Consider the following 17,796-nt stretch of genomic DNA (forward strand, 5'->3'; position numbering starts at 1 on the left):
TCATGCCAGCCGGAAGAGGTTTCTGCTGTCCCAGCATTATGGCATCTAGTTACTTTTTGCTACCTACATAAAGTGTCCTGGGATTTATGGTGTCACATTATTTTAAGGTTTAGATTTGTGTGGCTGCCGGACGATCAGCAGATGATCATGTCAAAATTCTATAAGGCCTAATTAACTTTTACCCTAAGGCCCACACCAGGTTGGAGGGGACAGTGAATTCCAGGGTATTGTCTGGATTTGTAGCATTGAGTGAAGACGAACAGAATCAAAATGGTACAGGAAAGGTGGTTCAAAATTATCTAATTCCTCCTGTTAAATAATAGCATTGAAACAAAGTCACTAAGTGTGTTAATAGCAGAGACTAACGCAGAATAAGTCTCCAGGTCGTCCAGTATACCATGTTTAAGTCAAAACAAGTTTCATGGAGAACTGATTTTGGAGAAACTGCAGTTTAGGGAGAAGAACATGTTAATTTTTGAGGGCTCTGAAGACTTTCTAACTTTGTAGAGTTTATATTATTATTTTTTAAAGATTTTATTTATTTGACAGAGATCACAAGTAGGCAGAGAGGCAGGCAGAGAGAGGGAGAAGCAGACTCCCTGCTGAGCAGAGAGCCCGATGTGGGGCTCAATCCCAGGACCCTGGGATCATGACCTGAGCCGAAGGCAGAGGCTTTAACCCACTGAGCCACGCAGGCGCCCCGAGTTTATAATATCAATAGGAAAAATGGTTATGTAACACTTCCATATCAGTATTTCTTTTCAACATTATTTGTAATGCCAGCATCAGGGTCCATACTTTGGTTATATATCATACACCTTAGATATTTATTATACACATTGCCTAACCTACTGTTTTTTGGATGTTTAAGTTTTCAGTTATTTTGTGTTTTTAGTAATGGACATTTGGTCCATTTAGTAAATGGACACATAATTTTCAAAACAGTCAGTAGGAAAGAAATATTCAGATTCACTCAGAAATTTTCCCAGATTCACCATGATTATATCAGAGTCACCAGTGGACAGGTGGGTACTCCTTTATCACAGTCCTTCTATTTCTCTTTATGGCTCAAAGGGCTATTTTCCCAGGAGTTTGTTTTACTAAATTGTATGGGAATTTGTCACAGGTGATTCCTGAGCTGCAAGATAAGGTCTTTTAAGACTTCTGTCTTCCAACTTTCTGTGTTCTGGCTTCATAGTTTCTGTCCTTTCCCAAGAGAAGCAGAAAATGAACAAGTATCAGGTGAGTCATTTCTTTAGCCCTTTGTGTGTGTGTGTTTGTGTATTTTCAGTGAGTTTTATAAAAACCCAAACTTTAAACTCGGAAAATGGAAATACTTAAAAATCATGTTAAGGGAAAATGCTGTTTGAATAGCACAGCAGTTCCCAAGTGTAGTCTGCAGACCCCTGGGCCTTTACAAGACACCTGTGAGGTCAGGACATAATACTAGGATGCAGACTGCCTTGCACACTGATGGTGTGAGAGTGTGGAGACCAGGCTGCTGCCCGTTTGGCATGAATCAAGACAATGATACCAGTGGCGGTATTTCTCCGCAGTGTACTTACAATAAAAACTGCTACCTTTACTTAAGGGTGTATCTTTGGTGAAACAGTAGAAACTGATTTTTATTAAATCTTGACCCTTGAATACACATCTCTGTAATATTCAGTCTGACGAAATGGGAAGTTAACATACAGTACCTTTGCTACATACTGAGGAATGACGGTTGTTTAGAGGAAAAGCACTTGTGTGATTGATTCGTGAGCTCACCTAGCCACCTTTTTCATGGAATACTATTTTTACTTGAAAGAGCAACTGGCAGACAAACTTGTTATTCAGATGGGTATTTACCAAACCTTTTCTCAAAAATGGCAAAACTGAGCCTGTCACTTTAAGGGAAATAATTCTCAGTATTTCTTGCCAATGTTAAAAAGTTGAGCTTTCAAGAGAAACAGAATTTTGGAAAACTTGTATCCTCCACTGTGAAGCTGACACCCTCTAATACTTAAAGACTTTTCTGAGGAGAAATGGTGAGGATACTAACAAATGTGATATATTTTTTATATGTGTCTGCATTTTGAGTAATATTTTCTTAAAAATTATTTGAGAATGAGTGAGCATGTGTGCACAAGCAGAGGGAGTGGCAGAGGGAGAAGCCAACTCTTCGCTGAGTACGGAGGCCCATGCGGGGCTTGATCCCAGGACCCTGAGGATCATGGCTTGAGCTGAAGGCAGACGCTTAACCAACTGAGCCACCCAGGCGCCCCTTGAGTATGTGCTCAGAGGCAGTTTAGGACAGCATGACATAGAGAAGTGAGGAAAAATTAAGTTGGCTAGGGAATGCCACTCTAAAAGGTAGTATTTGAGGAAAGTCCTGGTTAAAAGAGAAACTGAGCCAAGCAGAATTCTGGGGGAAGAGCATTCTAGATAGGAAGAACAGCAAATACAAACACCCTAAGGCATGTTCCAGAAATGGTTCAAAATACTGAAGCTACAGAGTGTCGGATCTAGGGGAGATTGAGCTAAAAGGGAAAATCAAAGAGGGAGAAAGGGCTGGAATATGTAGGGCCTTGTAGGCTGAAGAAAACACTGAATTTCAATTTATTTAAAAATCATACTTATGCAATCAAAGGAATGTACATAGTGTATATGTAAAATTTAGGGAATACTGATGAAACACAGGTGTATCCCTTATCTGGCTTAAGAAATGAAAATTACTACTATCTTTGAAGCCCCTGTGTGCCCCTTCTTATTCTCATCTCACCATTCATTACCCAGAGAAACATGAAGCCTGACTTCTGTGGTAACCATTTCTTTGCTTTTATCATTTAATGTTTAAAAAAACCCGTATTTGCCAATTAATTTCCCAGTCCTTTGATAAGCACCTGATATAGTCAGTCTTACGTAATTCTTACAGCGCAGCTTTTGAAGTGGTTTATGGTGGTAATTATGTTATTAACTAAAAATCCTAGTCTTTGGGCATGATGATAGGGAGAAAGAGGCTCTGGAAAGAGGGAGAAATAATGGAAGAGGAAGCTAAAAAAACCAGTCTGTTCAACAGTTCTGGTTTAGTCTTGTACATCTTTTACACGACATCCTCCATATCCAAAATTCATTCAGGGGTTCCACAACGTTTCCCCCACGTTATGCTCTGTAAATCTCTGACTGAGATTTGAGTTTGGACAGCACAAATGACTAGTCAGCCTTTTTGTTTTTTGAAGTAATTTTGAGTGTAGTCTCACTACTGACTCTTGGAAAGGTTTATTTTATGCAGATACTGTAATTTTTTGTTTGCTTGTTGCCATTTTGGCCAAATGAGATGACCTTATTTCTTCTTGTATCTTTCAGGTTGTGTTGCCATACATTTCTTCTGTTTGAAAACATCCTTTATGTTGTTTTTATTCTCACTTGCTTGTTTTAATGCAGGTCTGCTGGTGGAAAATTCTGAGTTTGGTTTATCTGAAATACAAACAACTTTTTCACTGTGTAGAGCACTCTTGGTTGACAAGTCTTACATTTTAAAACATTGAAAACCATTCACTGTCTTCTACTGATACTACTGACAATTCACCTTTTAATTTGTCAGACCTCTAAAGTAAATTTGCATTCTGGGCTAGCTACTTTTAAGATACCTTTAACTTTGATGTGTATGTGTGGATTTTTCTTTATCCTAATGAGATTTATCGTACTTCCTTTGGGAGACATCCCACCCTGGTGCTCTGCTGCCTGTGGAGGGTTGTTGCCATGTACTCAGTAGAGGCTTATGGAGAAAACTAGTGGCTCTTTGTATTTCAGACCATTCGTATTGGTTATGGAGCTTTCTATCTGGTTCCAGAAACTGCTTCCCCAACTTATAATAAAATGATCACTTTGAGACATTTGATGGGAAGTAAAAAAAAAAGTCCTGTAGATACTAAGCTTCCATTTAGTGACCGTTTGCATGTGAAACCGCCACAGGGCATATTGGTGTTCACTTGTTCTGTGACTGGAGTTCTTAGGGATTCTAATATATTACAGAAATCCATAAGCAAACATTAAAATTTTGTTGAGTGGGGCTGGTTCCCTCTCTCCCCTACTTGCCCCTGAAAGAGAAAGTCATTGTGGTTTTTTCTCTTCTGCAGTATTCATCTCTTGTGAATTTTTTCCTTTGTTCATCTTTGGATTCTCAGTTCTCTGATAGGTTCTGGAAAACTAGGTTAGGGGCTTGTTATTGTTAGAGTGAGATCCATTTCTCTTTTGTCTCCCTACATTCTATTCAGAACTAGCTTTTTATCCTTATGGTCAAGATGCTAGCTCTAAGCTACTTTCTGCTCAGCCTATGAAATTTGAAAATGCCCCAAAAATTCAAATTCAAGGTATGGGACTCATCCCAATCGATTTCTTTTTTCCTAGGATTTTGGTCCCTCCAGTTTTGGTGTGATGGTAATATCTGATGCTTTCCCACAGCCATTCTTAGTGTATTTTCCCGGGGTTTGGTTTTTATTCTTACTTATTTTATAATTATGGCAAAATATACATAAAACTTTTTTTTTTTTCAAACTTACCATTTTAACCATTTTTAACTGTATTGTTCAGTGGCATTTAAGTACATTCACATCATGGTACCATCATCATGACCATCCATCTCCAGAACATTTTTCATCTTGCACAACTAAAATTCCTTAAAAAAAAAAAAAAAAAAAAAAAGATAGATTTATTTATTTATTTGACAGACAGAGATAGAGAGCACAAGTTGGCAGAGCAGCAGGCAGAGGGAGCGGGAGAAGCAGGCTCTCCACTACATAGGGAGCCTGATGTCCTGGAATCATGACCTGAGCCGAAGGCAGCCACTTAACCGAATGAGCCACCCAGGCGTCCCACAGCTAAAATTCTAACCATTAAACAATAACTCCCTATTCTGCCTTCCCTTAGGAACCACCAATCTACTTTCTATCTATAAACCTGACTATTCTAGGTCCCTCATATAAGTAGAATCACACAGTATTTGCTGCTTTTAATTGGCATATTTCACTCAGTATAACGTCCTTAAGGTTCATCAGTGTAGCATGTGACCGGATTTCCTTCCCATTAATAGCTAAATGATACTCCATTGTTTCTATATACCGTATTTTATTTATGCATTCCTTTTCTTCCCCCGCTATTTGACATGTTTTATTAAAAATCATGATTCTATACTTTTTAATGAGGTCCATGTTTCCTTTTGCACCCAGTTAACTTCTCTTAATATTCACACTTCCCTCCTTTGATGCAGCCTCTTTTCTACTTTTAGTTGTGGAATTTGGCCAGTCTTGGGGTTGTTTTCTTGGGTTATTTACGCTGAGGTGTTACCTAGTTGTATCCATGGGTGGTTGTGAGCTGAGGGTCTTCCTGCTCCATCATCTTCCTAACCTCTCCTTTATGCAGTCATCTCTTGATGGACACTTGGCCTTTTTGCACCTTGTACCTATTGTGAATAGTGCTGCTATGAACACTGGCGTATGAATTCCTGTCTGAGTCCCTGCTTTGAGTGTTTTGGATATATAGGAATGAAGTTGCTGAATCATACGGTAATTCTTTAACTTTTTGAGGAACAAGTACTATATTCTCTGTAGGAGTTGCACCATTTTACATTCCCATCAGCAATGCACAAGGGTTCCAGTTTCTCTATATCCTTGCCAGTACTTGTTTTCCTAGGTTTTTATGTTGTCATTGCTATGTTGAAAGTAGTCATCCTGATGCGTGTGAAGTCATTTTTGTTTTGTGCTGTCTTTTATCTTCTTTATTCTTTAACTTATTTATTCTTGACTCTTTAACTTACAGCAAAATTCACTCTTTTTGGGTATACAGTTCAGTGAGTTTTTTTTTTTTTTTTACGATTTTTAAAAAACTTTTATTTGACAGAGAGAGATCACAAGTAGGCAGAAAGGCAGGCAGAGAAAGAGAGGGGGAAAGCAGGCTCCCTGCTGAGCAGAGAGCCCGATGTGGGGCTCGATCCCAGGACCCTGAGATCATGACCTGAGCCAAAGGCAGAGGCTTAACCCACTGAGCCACCCAGGCGCCCCCTGTTCATTGAGTTTTGACACATGCATAAAGGCATACAGTCATCACCACAGTGAATACAGAACAGTTTCACTGCCTCAAAACTATTTTGGTTCCCTCCACCACTATTCCTGGCAATCACCAATTTATTCTTTATCCCTAGAATTTTGCCTTTTTCTGAATATCATATAAATGAAATCAAATAGTATGAAGTTTTCTGAGACTACCAATTTTCATTTAGCATAATACATTTGAGATTTAATCATACTGATTGTATGCACAGTTCATTCTTTTTTATTGCTGAATAGTACTGAGCTATATGTATGTATCCAATTTATTAACTCACTCACCAGTGGAAAAGCATTGGGTTTTCTGCTTTGTGGCAATTATAAAATTATTACAAACAACTGCATTTAGATTTCTTTGTGTTCACAGATTTTCATTTATCTTGGGGTAAGTACCTAGGAATGTGCTTACCTAGCTCATACTGAGTATTGTGATTATAAGAAACTGCCAAACTGTTTACCAGAGTAGCTGTATGATTTTGTGTTCCTACCACAATGTACAGAGTTCTACCTGTTTCGCATTCTTGTCAGCATTTGGTATTGTCAGTAGTTTTTTTCAAATCATGCTGATAGGTGTGTAGTGGTATCTCATTATGGCTTTAATTTGCATTTATCCTAATGACTAATATATTGAAAATGTTTTAATGTGCTTATTTCCTACCCATATATCTTCTTTTGGAGTGCACTTACCAAGTTTCTCTACCTTGGACTTTTACATTTCGGTTTTGAACTAGAACTGCCCATTAGTTGTGAGTCTCTCTTTGGCTTCTAAGCACTCTACTCCTGACGTGCCCATTTATTTAGAGTTCTGCCAGGCTTCAGTCTTGTCCTAGTTTCTGCTACCATTATCTTGAATGTTGTTGCTTTCAGATTTCTAACTCTTCTGGAACTCCGTTTTTAAAATGTATGACAATATTATTTATTGAAATTTACTTACATGTATATCTGCCCAAATGGGACAGTTCCAGCTCTCTGTTCCTCAGTCACTTCACAGCGTGAACAAAATTCAACTCTGTCTCCTACCAAACGGATTCTTTTGTTTTCCAGTTTTCTTTTATGGATTTCCTAGTTGCCACAGAATAATGTTAGTTGGCAAGGTATAAATGTTCCAACATGCCACAACCCACCCCTGCTGTATAGCTAGGAGAGAGGAAACTTCTGTTTCTGTATAAGTTAGGGAGATCACTGTCATGAACAAAAACAGCTTGGAGCTCACTCCAGAGCAGGAAGTCAAAACGGCACTGATGGAAGAGGAAAGACGGCGAGGTCACAGTTGTAGAACAACATAAGATCAAGTGGGCACAGCCACAGGCAGAGGCGTTCACCCTGACTGGGGAGATGCAGGAGGTCTGAGACTGGGGAATCTAAGGACTGGCACTGGGAGTAAAAAAGGAAGGGACTTAAGACTGTGTGCAGGAACAGATGGCAGCTTCAAGCAGTCAGCAATACAGAGGAAAAGAAGTAAAATTCCTCGTGTGCTTGGAAGTGAAGGCAGATCAGAGAACATGCAGCTGAAACCAGGTGTCCTAAAGAAAAGAGTATATTATCACAGACTCTGAAGATACCACCCACAGTACTGCTGTTTCCTTCAAGAATGTGAATATACTCTGGCAACAGAGAGAGGTTTTTGAACTAAGGACTAGGGTAACACTTCCATCCCTTCCCACCATAAAATGAGGTTTTATCTTCATTTGATCATGAATAAAAAAATGTTACTCAACATGCAGACAATACTAAGAGAAAAAAGTAGAAAGTGTAAACTAATACTTTGTCCACTGATGTCAGTATTCCTCCCCAAACAAATGCACAGTACAGGAGAGTATACCTTTCTGATATTAGGGAGTTTCAGATAGGAAATCACTTTAAAACCCAGAGATTAAAGACTCAGAAACTGAAAAATAAGTAGATATAAAATATAAGTAAATTAACTTAGGAAAGAAATAGTAGAATAGAAAATCCTGTCAGGTTAGAAGATTAAATGACAGTGTACCTCAGGAGAAGAGAAATCCAAAGTCCAGTAACTGGCATGTGGCAGAGGAACTGGAAGAGACCATGGAGTGGGGGAGGGGGTGGGAGTGTTGGTAAGAATCAACCAGAAAGAGAAAGAGAGAGTAACAGGAAATAAAGTAGAATCCCTGAATAACAAAACCTAAATACTGGAAGAGAGCTAATATTTAATCCAAGGAAACTTTCCATGAAAAAAAAGAAACTGAATTACATTATTGAAAGGCTCTGTGTGCCAGAGAGAACTGACCCAGGGTAGTTAACTCCAAGAGAGAGTCTACTAAAACTATTAGACTTACTTAAAAGTAGAGAAAAAGTCCTCTAGATCACAAGGGAAAAAAGTCTACATCACTTGCCCAGGAAAGAGAATAATATTGACATAATTCTTTTTGCCAACATATATATAAAACAAGAAGCAAGAACTTATATTCAGCAAAGAAGTTTTTCACGTTTTCACATCAGGTTCTGTGGAATATAAGCAAAGCAATGATTGGAGGAAATTTCATAGCCTTAAACAGTCCTACCAATAAAAATGGGAGAATGAAAATAATTAGCCTTGTGGTTCTAGCTATTATCAAACTCTATAGATACTGTGGGAGTTATCCTTCCCTTCTCTCAATGATTATTCATTTCCAATGAAGGTATGTTTCTTCCCCCCATTGTGGCTATTTTAAATGTTTATCATTCCATTCACATATGCCTCTAATTTTCTAACACTCCATATTTCTGGTGTGGTCTTTGCCTCTTCTACTTCAGTGTTTTCTTCTCAACTACCAGGCTACCCCCTGGAACTCTAGCACTTCACATCTGTCTCTTCAGTGGCTCCCTGTTATCTGTGAGTGGGTGACCATCCCTAAGATGTGGTAGGACACCCCACAAAGTATAAAAATGGTGTGAAACAGTAGAACATCTATTCATATTTTTCTTTCTTATAAATAGAAAAACTTGTCAATTTTTAATAAAGATTATTATAAATTTATGTTTATAAGCAGACACCCATTAAGTGGGTATACAAAATATATCTTAATGGCCCAGAGACACACTCCGAATTATTCCATGTTCTGTCACCTGACTGGACTGTATCACCTTCTAAGTAATCTTTCCTATTCTCATATCATGCTGTCTTATTTGTAACTTTTCTAAACTTGCCATTTTTCATACATCAAGGCCTTTGCCAACTGTTTTTTTTATTCCCAAAGTTTGTTAGCTTGACTACCTAGTAAAATCTGATTTGATAATACATAATGCAAATATCTATCCCCATTTTCTGTCAGAGCACCTGTTATGCATATTACATGCAAGTATTTACATCTTTGCCTCCTTGTCACAGTGTAAGCTCCATGACAACATGCATAGTTGCTTTCAATTCATCGCTGTATCTCCAGCAGAGTTCTGGGCATGGGTGGTATCTCAGTAAATACATATTGAACACTTCACCTATGTACAGAGTAGCAAAGTATCTTAACTTTCTAGAGTACACTATGTGGCTGGCAGGTCAACAGCTGGCAGGTCAACAGACACTTTACAGTGTCTTTTTTGATACTCTACTCTGATGACTTCAATTTGAACTGAAATATGTTGTTACAGGGACCAGTCACATTCAAGGATGTTACTGTGGAATTTAGCCGGGAAGAGTGGCAGTTAATGAACGATGCTCAGAGGACCCTATACAGAGAAGTGATGCAAGAGAACTATGGTCTCCTAGTCTCAGTGGGTGAGAAAAACTTCCACATATGTAACTACCAGTAGTTTGCATTTCCTTTCCCAGGTGCTGGACTGCATAATATTAGCTTTGTTTCAGGGATCAAAGCTGACAAATCCATTTTGGGTGCCAGGAAAAATATGTGTCCCCACCCTCCCACTGAAAGAATCTACATCTGCCAAGCCCAAGTGGGACTTTCCATAGTTCTGCTAAAGCTGCATTTCCTCATCCTTCAGAATCCCTAAATTCCAAGTAATCTATATTACATACTTTTCCATTAATAGGTTACCGTGTGAATAAGTCGAATGCAGTCTTCAAGCTGAAACAAGGAAAAGAACCGTGGATATTGGAAGTGGAATTTCCACATCGGAATTACCCGGGTGAGTGAGACTTGCGCCTGTTGCTAGTGAGGTGGTTGGTGCCTTTTGCATTATGAAATATTTTTAGGCATCTTTTAAAATGCCCTATAGTGGGGTGCCTGGGTAGCTAAGTGGGTTAAAGCCTCTGCCTTCAGCTCAGGTCATGATCCCAGGGTCCTGGGATCGAGCCCTGCATCGGGCTCTCTGCTGAGAAGTGAGCCTGCTTCCTCCTCTCTCCCTGCCTCTCTGCCTACTTGTGATCTCTGTCAAATAAATAAATAAAATCTTTGAGGGGCACCTGGGTGGCTCAGTGGGTTAAAGCCTCTGCTTTCAGCTCAGGTCATGATCCCAGAGTTCTGGGATCGAGCCCCGCATCAGGCTCTCTGCTCGGCGGGGAGCCTGCTTTCTCCTCTCTCTCTGCCTGCTTCTCTGCCTACTTGTGATCTCTGTCTGTCAAATAAATAAATAAAATCTTAAAAAAAAAAAAATCTTTGAAAAAAAATAATAAAAAAATAAAATGCCCTATACTTTGGAAAAAGCCAAGGATTCTTGGATCTGCATATGCAAGCACCATAAATCACATCTCCAGTTTTCGTTTTCCACATAAATTCCTCCTTTGCCAGACTTTTAAAAATAAACTTCTCTTTCCTATATACAAAATCTAATCACTGCCTAACCCTGTCTTAGATTTTTATCTTTTTTCTAGAATTCCCAGTTATTGGAATTCTAGAACACTGTGATTTCAAATCTGATGATAAATTTTTCTCCAAATGTCATTCCCTCCTTTTACTAACAATGAGATGCCTCAGTTATTTTCAATACCAGTTTTATTAACTTCCTTTTCTCTCTTTAAACTCTGAAATATCAGATTATAAACCTTTATGCCTTTTATCAACTACATTATTTCAGAGCTGATGCCTCCTTTTACATGTGGTTTGTCTTTCACACAAAGTATTAATTATTATCACTTCTAAAACCTACCACATCTTACTTGGGAGTACTGTAACATGAAGATTTAAAAAAATTAAAAACAAGCCAAAAAACTACTAAGATGATCTTACTCTGCTTCTGTAAATGCTTTTCTTATACTCCTGACTTGTGTACTTATGTGTTGCCGGGACCAGGAACAATGTCTGGTATTTAGTAGTTGTTCACTAGGTATCTGTTGAAAGACTGAATGTGAATTTTAGTAAGAGGCAGGCACTGTCTTCTCTGTGCCCTTCACAGTAACTCTTGCAAGGGTTCCCCCTTTCCTAAGACCAGAGACACACAGGATCTTGTTTCCTGAGTGTCCCAGTTAGCCTTGTCCAGGTCTTCATCAAATAGCATCTTCTGTCTTCCCCACAAATACTACGAAATTCCAACCCCAAGCCTCTGCTCATAATCTTTCACTTTCTGTAAAGCATTTAAAGATGCATAAATATGAAGGTCAGTAAGGGTTCCAGAATGATGTTGAGTAATTCTTCTTTAGAGATCATGTAGTAAATTGAAGTAGAGAGGTGGGAACTAAACTATGAAAATAGAAGACTAAGCCTGGAGCTGAGGCATGGCTAACACCACTCTGGAGATGCAGTATTTGGCAATCAGGCTTGAAAATCGTTGCTGCTGCAAATGGGAGTGCATCGTGTTTTATGATGGCTTGCATCCTCTTTTTAATCATCTTTCCTTTTGGATATATGTGTTCTTAGGTCTTCTGTCCCCATGAAAATTAAGACTGCTAGATGGAGAGTGAGAGCCCAAAGTGTGAAACTATTCCTCCACACACGGGGAAACCGGTGTGCCCAGAAAATCACGTTAGCGTTGGCATCCAAATTGTTGCGTGTGGGTACAGAGGAAAGGAAGCAGAAGTTTACAGTCTGCTAAAATAACACAGCAAATTAATTTTGAGCTGCCAAAGACCTGTTAGCTTTTCATCCAGTTTCATCTTTCCCCTGATATTTCCAGTAAACACAGCTGTCTACTAATTTTTCTTTTCACCCAACTTACTCTTTCTTGTCTGTCATGGGCTTACAGCATTCTGAGTTCCGAAGTCTTCAGCAGCACTCTCAATATCTTTTCTTCTCTGCTTCCTATTCTCCCCACCCCCTTTAACTTTTTCCTCCGAAGTTTTTAAGGCCATATTTTTTGTAAAGTGCTAGAAGTACTTAGGTTTATAACTACGTTTCTTCCTGGGTCTGGTACCACAGTTTTTAATGTTTATGTTTTTTTCTAAACCAGTGGGTTAGATGAAATTTGTTAGACGAATAAAAGAGTTCCTTTATTTGGGGAGATTGGCCTGAAGCCAAAGAATTAACCCTATAATCATAATAATAACATTGAGATTTATATAGTATTGAATTTTGGATTTCTTTATAGAAGATCTCTGGAAAATTCATGACAGAGGAGCAAAATGCCAGGAAAGCCGAGCTGAAAATTCAAGGCAAGTCCAAGATTTTGATTTTAAGATTAGAAGCCTTGTAATAAGAATGGGAGTACTGGAAGTGGGACAACACTAGTTCATACTAAATGTGAGAAAACTAACACTGGAGTGCATTCCGAAGCATATAATCCAAATGGTCAAGTTCTCTTCCATAATGGAGATCTTATTTAGGACCAAGAGATTCGAACTTTGAAGTTGCCTTTTAATTCTTCTGAGGTACACAGTAAGGGAGGCACTGTAGATAGATCTCAGGGATTTGAGAGACTCTGTGTATACAATGCAAGGGAGGGTTCCTTCTACCAAATGGCAAACCACAGTGGGTGTCAGAGAACATTCATAGTGGAGAAACTGTGAATCTACTCTATAGATTCTATATCTATAGACAGGAAAAATCTCTAGAAATTGGTTCTCAGCGAGTGTGCCTTAGACATTACTGAATTTGGAAATTTCTCTCCAGGAATGGAGAACTCACAAAACACCAGCAAACTCAAGCCAGAGAGAAAATCCATAAATGCAATGAATGTGGAAAGTCCTTCTGCCAGAAGTCTATCCTCGTAATACATCAGCATATTCATTCAAAGGACAAACCCAGGGAATGCGGGGAGTCTGGCTCTAGAAATGGTGACCACACAGTACAACAGAAAACTCCCACCAGAGAGAAAACCTATGAATGTAAAGAGTGTAAAAAAACTTTCTATCACCTGTCATCTCTTAGTAGACATTTGAGGACTCATGCAGGGGAGAAACCCTACGAATGTAATCAGTGTGAGAAATCCTTCTACCAGAAGCCACACCTTGTAGAACATCAGAAAACACACACAGGAGAGAAACCCTTTGAGTGTAATGAATGTGGGAAGTTCTTCTATGTTAAGGCATACCTCATGGTACATCAGAAAACACACACAGGGGAGAAACCGTATGAATGTAAGGAGTGTAGGAAATCCTTTTCCCAGAAATCACACCTCACAGTACATCAGAGAACACATACGGGGGAGAAACCTTACAAATGTAAGGAATGTGGGAAATTCTTTTCTAGAAATTCACACCTCAAAACTCATCAGAGAACTCACACAGGAGAGAAACCCTATGGATGTAAGGAATGTGGGAAATGCTTCTACCAGAAGTCAGCCCTCACAGTACATCAGCGAACTCACACAGGGGAGAAACCCTTTGAATGTAATAAATGTGGAAAAAACTTTTACTATAAATCAGACCTCACTAAGCATCAGAGAAAACACACAGGGGAGAAGCCCTACGAATGTCATGAATGTGGTAAATCTTTCTCCGTGAATTCAGTCCTCAGATTACATCAAAGGACGCACACAGGAGAGAAACCCTATGAATGTAAGGAATGTGGGAAATCCTTCTCTCAGAAGTCACATTTTATCATACATGAGAGAAAACACACAGGGGAGAAACCCTATGAGTGTCAGGAGTGTAGGAAAACTTTTATTCAGAAATCAAAACTTACTGCACATCAAAAGACACACACAGAGGGAAAAAGCTGAAAAATAGTATGTATTGGGAACTTCTTTTAGAATTCATCCTTTAGAGTAATTGGATAATTCACACAAGACAAAAAGCTTAGGAATATCATCTATCTCAGAAAATTTTGGTCACAGTCTGTCTTGACAGAAAACAAAAGACACAGAAATTCTTTAAATCTATAAGGGAGAGATTTTGACAGCATGTCAGACTTAACTAAGTACCAGACAACTGACAAATCATAAAATATGAGGGAGACCATTCTTTTAGAAGTCATACTAGATTGCACAACACAGAAATCACATGAGAGAAATCCTATAAAAACAAATGAGTATCAGGAAATTTTCTGACAGGGCAGCCATCAGTAGATAGCCAAAGCTCACCTGAGAAGCTCCTATCAGTCCCCTTCCTGAGCATTCAGAAACCTCTGACACCAGGTGCACTTGGAGCACTCAGAGGTGTAACTGCATAGACTGCAACACATACAGAAGCCTGTATCGAGAAGTGCTGCTTCCGTGAACTGCAGATCCACGATGCCGGGCTGGAACCTTTGCAAGCGTTCCAAATATGTGTAAGTTTCTTGACAAAAATTCAAGGAGAATCTGTACTGAGTGGGGTTAACAGATACGCCAGAAGTCATGTTGCAGCAATTGGATTCTGAGGAGTTTTCTTTGTTTTTTGAGTTTTTTTTTTTTTTAAAGAAACCTACCAATGTCTAGATATTTGAAGCTTTTTAAAAAGCACAAACACATTGAAAAAACCAGGTGACATCCTTGCACACATGTGAAGAATCCTTTAGTATGTAGAACCAATGTGAGTCAGCACGCTGCAAGATGGGCTGTGGATGTTTATGTGTACGTGGATCCATCCGTATTTGTACATAAGGAAATATGTAGCTTTGGTTCGGTAGTTTTCACGAATGTGAACATACTTCACATTACGTCTGGGCAGTGATTCCTGCTGTTACTCTAATGTGTATTTTAAATGTAATAATCTTTTAAAATTGTAACGCTTCTTTTTCTCCTATTTCTTTGTATTTTTGAATGAATATAGACGTTACTGAACCGATTCTTAAGAAAGGTCAGTGAATTTTACATTAGGGACACATTTATTCATAAGAAAAGACAAATTATTTTTAAAAACAGCTAAAAACAATGCTATGTAAAGAAGTAGTATCTATCTTACTGTTGATATTTTAGCGGGGTGCAGAGCTATCTGCATTAGAATTTTGTACGTTTTAAGAATGTTTTTCACTGCCTTTTTCTTCACAGTGGAAGCAACATTGTAGTGGTTAAGAGTGGGAACTCTGGACTCTTTATGGCCACAGCTCAAATTCCAGCATGGGGCATGCCACTTAACCTCTCTGTGCCTCTGTTTCCTTTCTATAAAAGAGAAGTCATAATGATAGGATTGCTTTGAGGTATAAATGAGTTAATATTTTTAGAGCACTTAGAATAGTGTCTGAGACACAAGAAAAGCATATGTTAGATACTATTATCATTATAATTTGTATTTCTTCAGTTATGCTGGAGGAAAAAAGTTTGCTACCAGCATTCACCACTCACTTTATTGCTGTAGTGCCTTGGTTTGGCTTGGTTGTGCATTTTCCCACAAGTGATTCAGATATTCAGATGTGACCCAAAGCCCGTTTCTGTAGCCTACAAGCCAAGAATAGTTTTGCATTTCTAAGTGGGTGGAAAAAAAATAAAGAATATTTTGTGACATGTGAAAATTATATTCAAATTTCAGTGTCCATAAATAAAGTTTAGAACACTATTAGAACACTAATAAATATCATTTGTCTCTTTTGCCTGAGGCTGCCTTCAGCACTACAAGAGAAGAGTAGTTCTGACAGAGACCGTATGGCTCACAGAGCCTACACAGCTACTAAATGGCACTTTACAAAATTAAGTTTTTCTGTTACTTAGAGCTGAAAACACCACAATCAATGTATATGATGTACTTTTCTATATGTTATGTTTCAGAAATGATGCATACAGCAATTTGTGGATGGGTGGTTTTGTGCAGTGTATTTATTTTGTATGTTGTATTTATATGTTAAACGCCTAAGCATTTGAATTTTTTCAAATAAGTGTGTTTTATTTGTTGAACTGTTATAAAATCGAAACATTTTCTGATGGAATGTAACAGTACATGTATAAAATAAACATTGTCTAAATTAAATCAAATTGTTAATTGGTCTTTACTTAAAAAATATTCCCTTATTTTCTTCCAAGTCAATGGCCAGCGTTCCCTATATAATTTTATAATTTTCTCACTATCCCATGACCATCTTTGTCATACTTAACTAGCATAATCTAGTAACAAAAACCTTACAATACCAAACTCCACCAGCTCCATTACTAGTATTAGTAGAGTACTAGTAAAATTATTTTATTGCCTAAACTTCATGATTGTTAAACGCCACTCCGATCTGAATCCTGCCACCTTTCTGCCCCTTCCAAATGAGGACTTTCTTGAAGCTCAACTTCATAAACATGGCTTGATTTGTCTGCTGTTTACCACTAATGAACACCTACTTGTGATACTCAGTAATTGCTTTGTCGTCTATGTAACTTCTGAATACTCAAATACAATAAAGATTGTTACCAATACTCTACCCAATACTGACATGAGCATGCCATCTTGATTATAGATACGTCTTTGGAGAAGTTCTTTATTTCAACCTGCTGTGAAAGCAAATATGTTTCCTAATTTCCCCTGGCTTCTCAATCAAAAATTAAGAAGTATTGCTTTTTGCCCTGAAACCAATAATACATTGTATGTTAATTAAAAAGTTAACTGCTTTTTGAGGAAAATCCAGTAACTCTGTCAAACCTGTCATTAAGAATAAAGTCTGTTCTGACCTGTACCCCTGGGGCAAATAATACATTATGTTAATAAAAATAACTAAAAAAAAAAAAAAAGAATAAAGTCTGTACTAATGAAAAGACTTTAAAGATACTCTGATGAGAATAAAATATTCCTGGCCTTCAAAGTCTAGAAGGGTGGAGGGAGACTGCCTGCCTCTTGGCCACAGTTTTAATCCATGATATTAGTAACCACAAGAGTCAATGGATCAGAGACAACTGATCACCAGATCAACTGATGGGTTTTTCATCAACACACATGCTTATTACGAGGGCCAGCCAACCCAACAGCTCCACAATTCTGAAGGGCAATCAGCAACAGCATTCACTATGACTATGTTCTGGAAAGTCAGAAAGTCAGCTACAACATCACTCCAGTGACCAAACTTTTACAACTGAAAGCCAGGCAGTCAGTCCTTCAACATTCCCGTTTTTGAAAGCCCACCAATCCCTGAATCTATCTCCCTAGGCTTCTATCACTTCTTACATTCCTTGTACTGATTTATAAGTATAGCCCATCTTTGGTTAGTATGGTGGTCAAAGAAAGTATCAGACAATATCAGTTCCTTCTCTATTCCATTCTAAAAAGCTATTTTTTTTTTCCCTCATCCTCGTCAATCTTCCCTGGCCTCGTGACTTGCTTTGACTCAGTAGAATATGGCAGAAGTCCCAGACCAACCCTTCAGAAGTGTGGCAGTTTCCACTTTCCTTCTTGAAGCTAATCATCAGGCAGAAAGTTCAACTAGTCTGAAATTACAAAGCTGGAAGGAAACTCAAGCCACGAGGAGAAAGCCCCATATAATTCCAGACACGGGAGCAAAGTTTCCTTAGACCTTCTGGCCTAGCCCATCACTGGCTGAATTTAGCCGGCCAA

General features: G+C 38.5%; 1 protein-coding gene across 2 annotated transcripts; it reads left to right on the top strand.

The window, feature by feature from the left end:
• Window positions 1-687: 687 nt before the first annotated feature.
• On the top strand, window positions 688-16,230 carry LOC111144701 (zinc finger protein 25). Of its 2 annotated transcripts, none has more exons than XM_022499136.1 (5): window positions 688-1,242; window positions 9,675-9,801; window positions 10,074-10,169; window positions 12,504-12,567; window positions 13,025-16,230. In XM_022499136.1, the coding sequence occupies exons 1-5, from the start codon at window positions 1,228-1,230 to the stop codon at window positions 14,073-14,075; spliced, it is 1,353 nt and encodes a 450-aa protein (XP_022354844.1). In that variant the 5' UTR covers window positions 688-1,227; the 3' UTR covers window positions 14,076-16,230. The 2 variants fall into 2 exon arrangements, with proteins under 2 accessions (XP_022354844.1, XP_022354845.1); XM_022499137.1 differs by having other exon boundaries at window positions 704-1,242; window positions 12,507-12,567.
• The last annotated feature ends 1,566 nt before the right edge of the window (window positions 16,231-17,796 follow it).

This window comes from Enhydra lutris, unplaced genomic scaffold (assembly GCF_002288905.1).
Source record: "Enhydra lutris kenyoni isolate GAN:26980312 unplaced genomic scaffold, ASM228890v2 scaffoldscaffold12, whole genome shotgun sequence".
Taxonomy (NCBI): Eukaryota; Metazoa; Chordata; class Mammalia; order Carnivora; family Mustelidae; genus Enhydra; species Enhydra lutris.

Coding starts and splice junctions, on each gene's coding strand:
- LOC111144701 (XM_022499136.1), top strand. Junction 9,802..10,073: donor TGGTCTCCTAGTCTCAGTGG/GTGAGAAAAACT, acceptor TTCCATTAATAG/GTTACCGTGTGAATAAGTCG. Junction 10,170..12,503: donor TCCACATCGGAATTACCCGG/GTGAGTGAGACT, acceptor ATTTCTTTATAG/AAGATCTCTGGAAAATTCAT.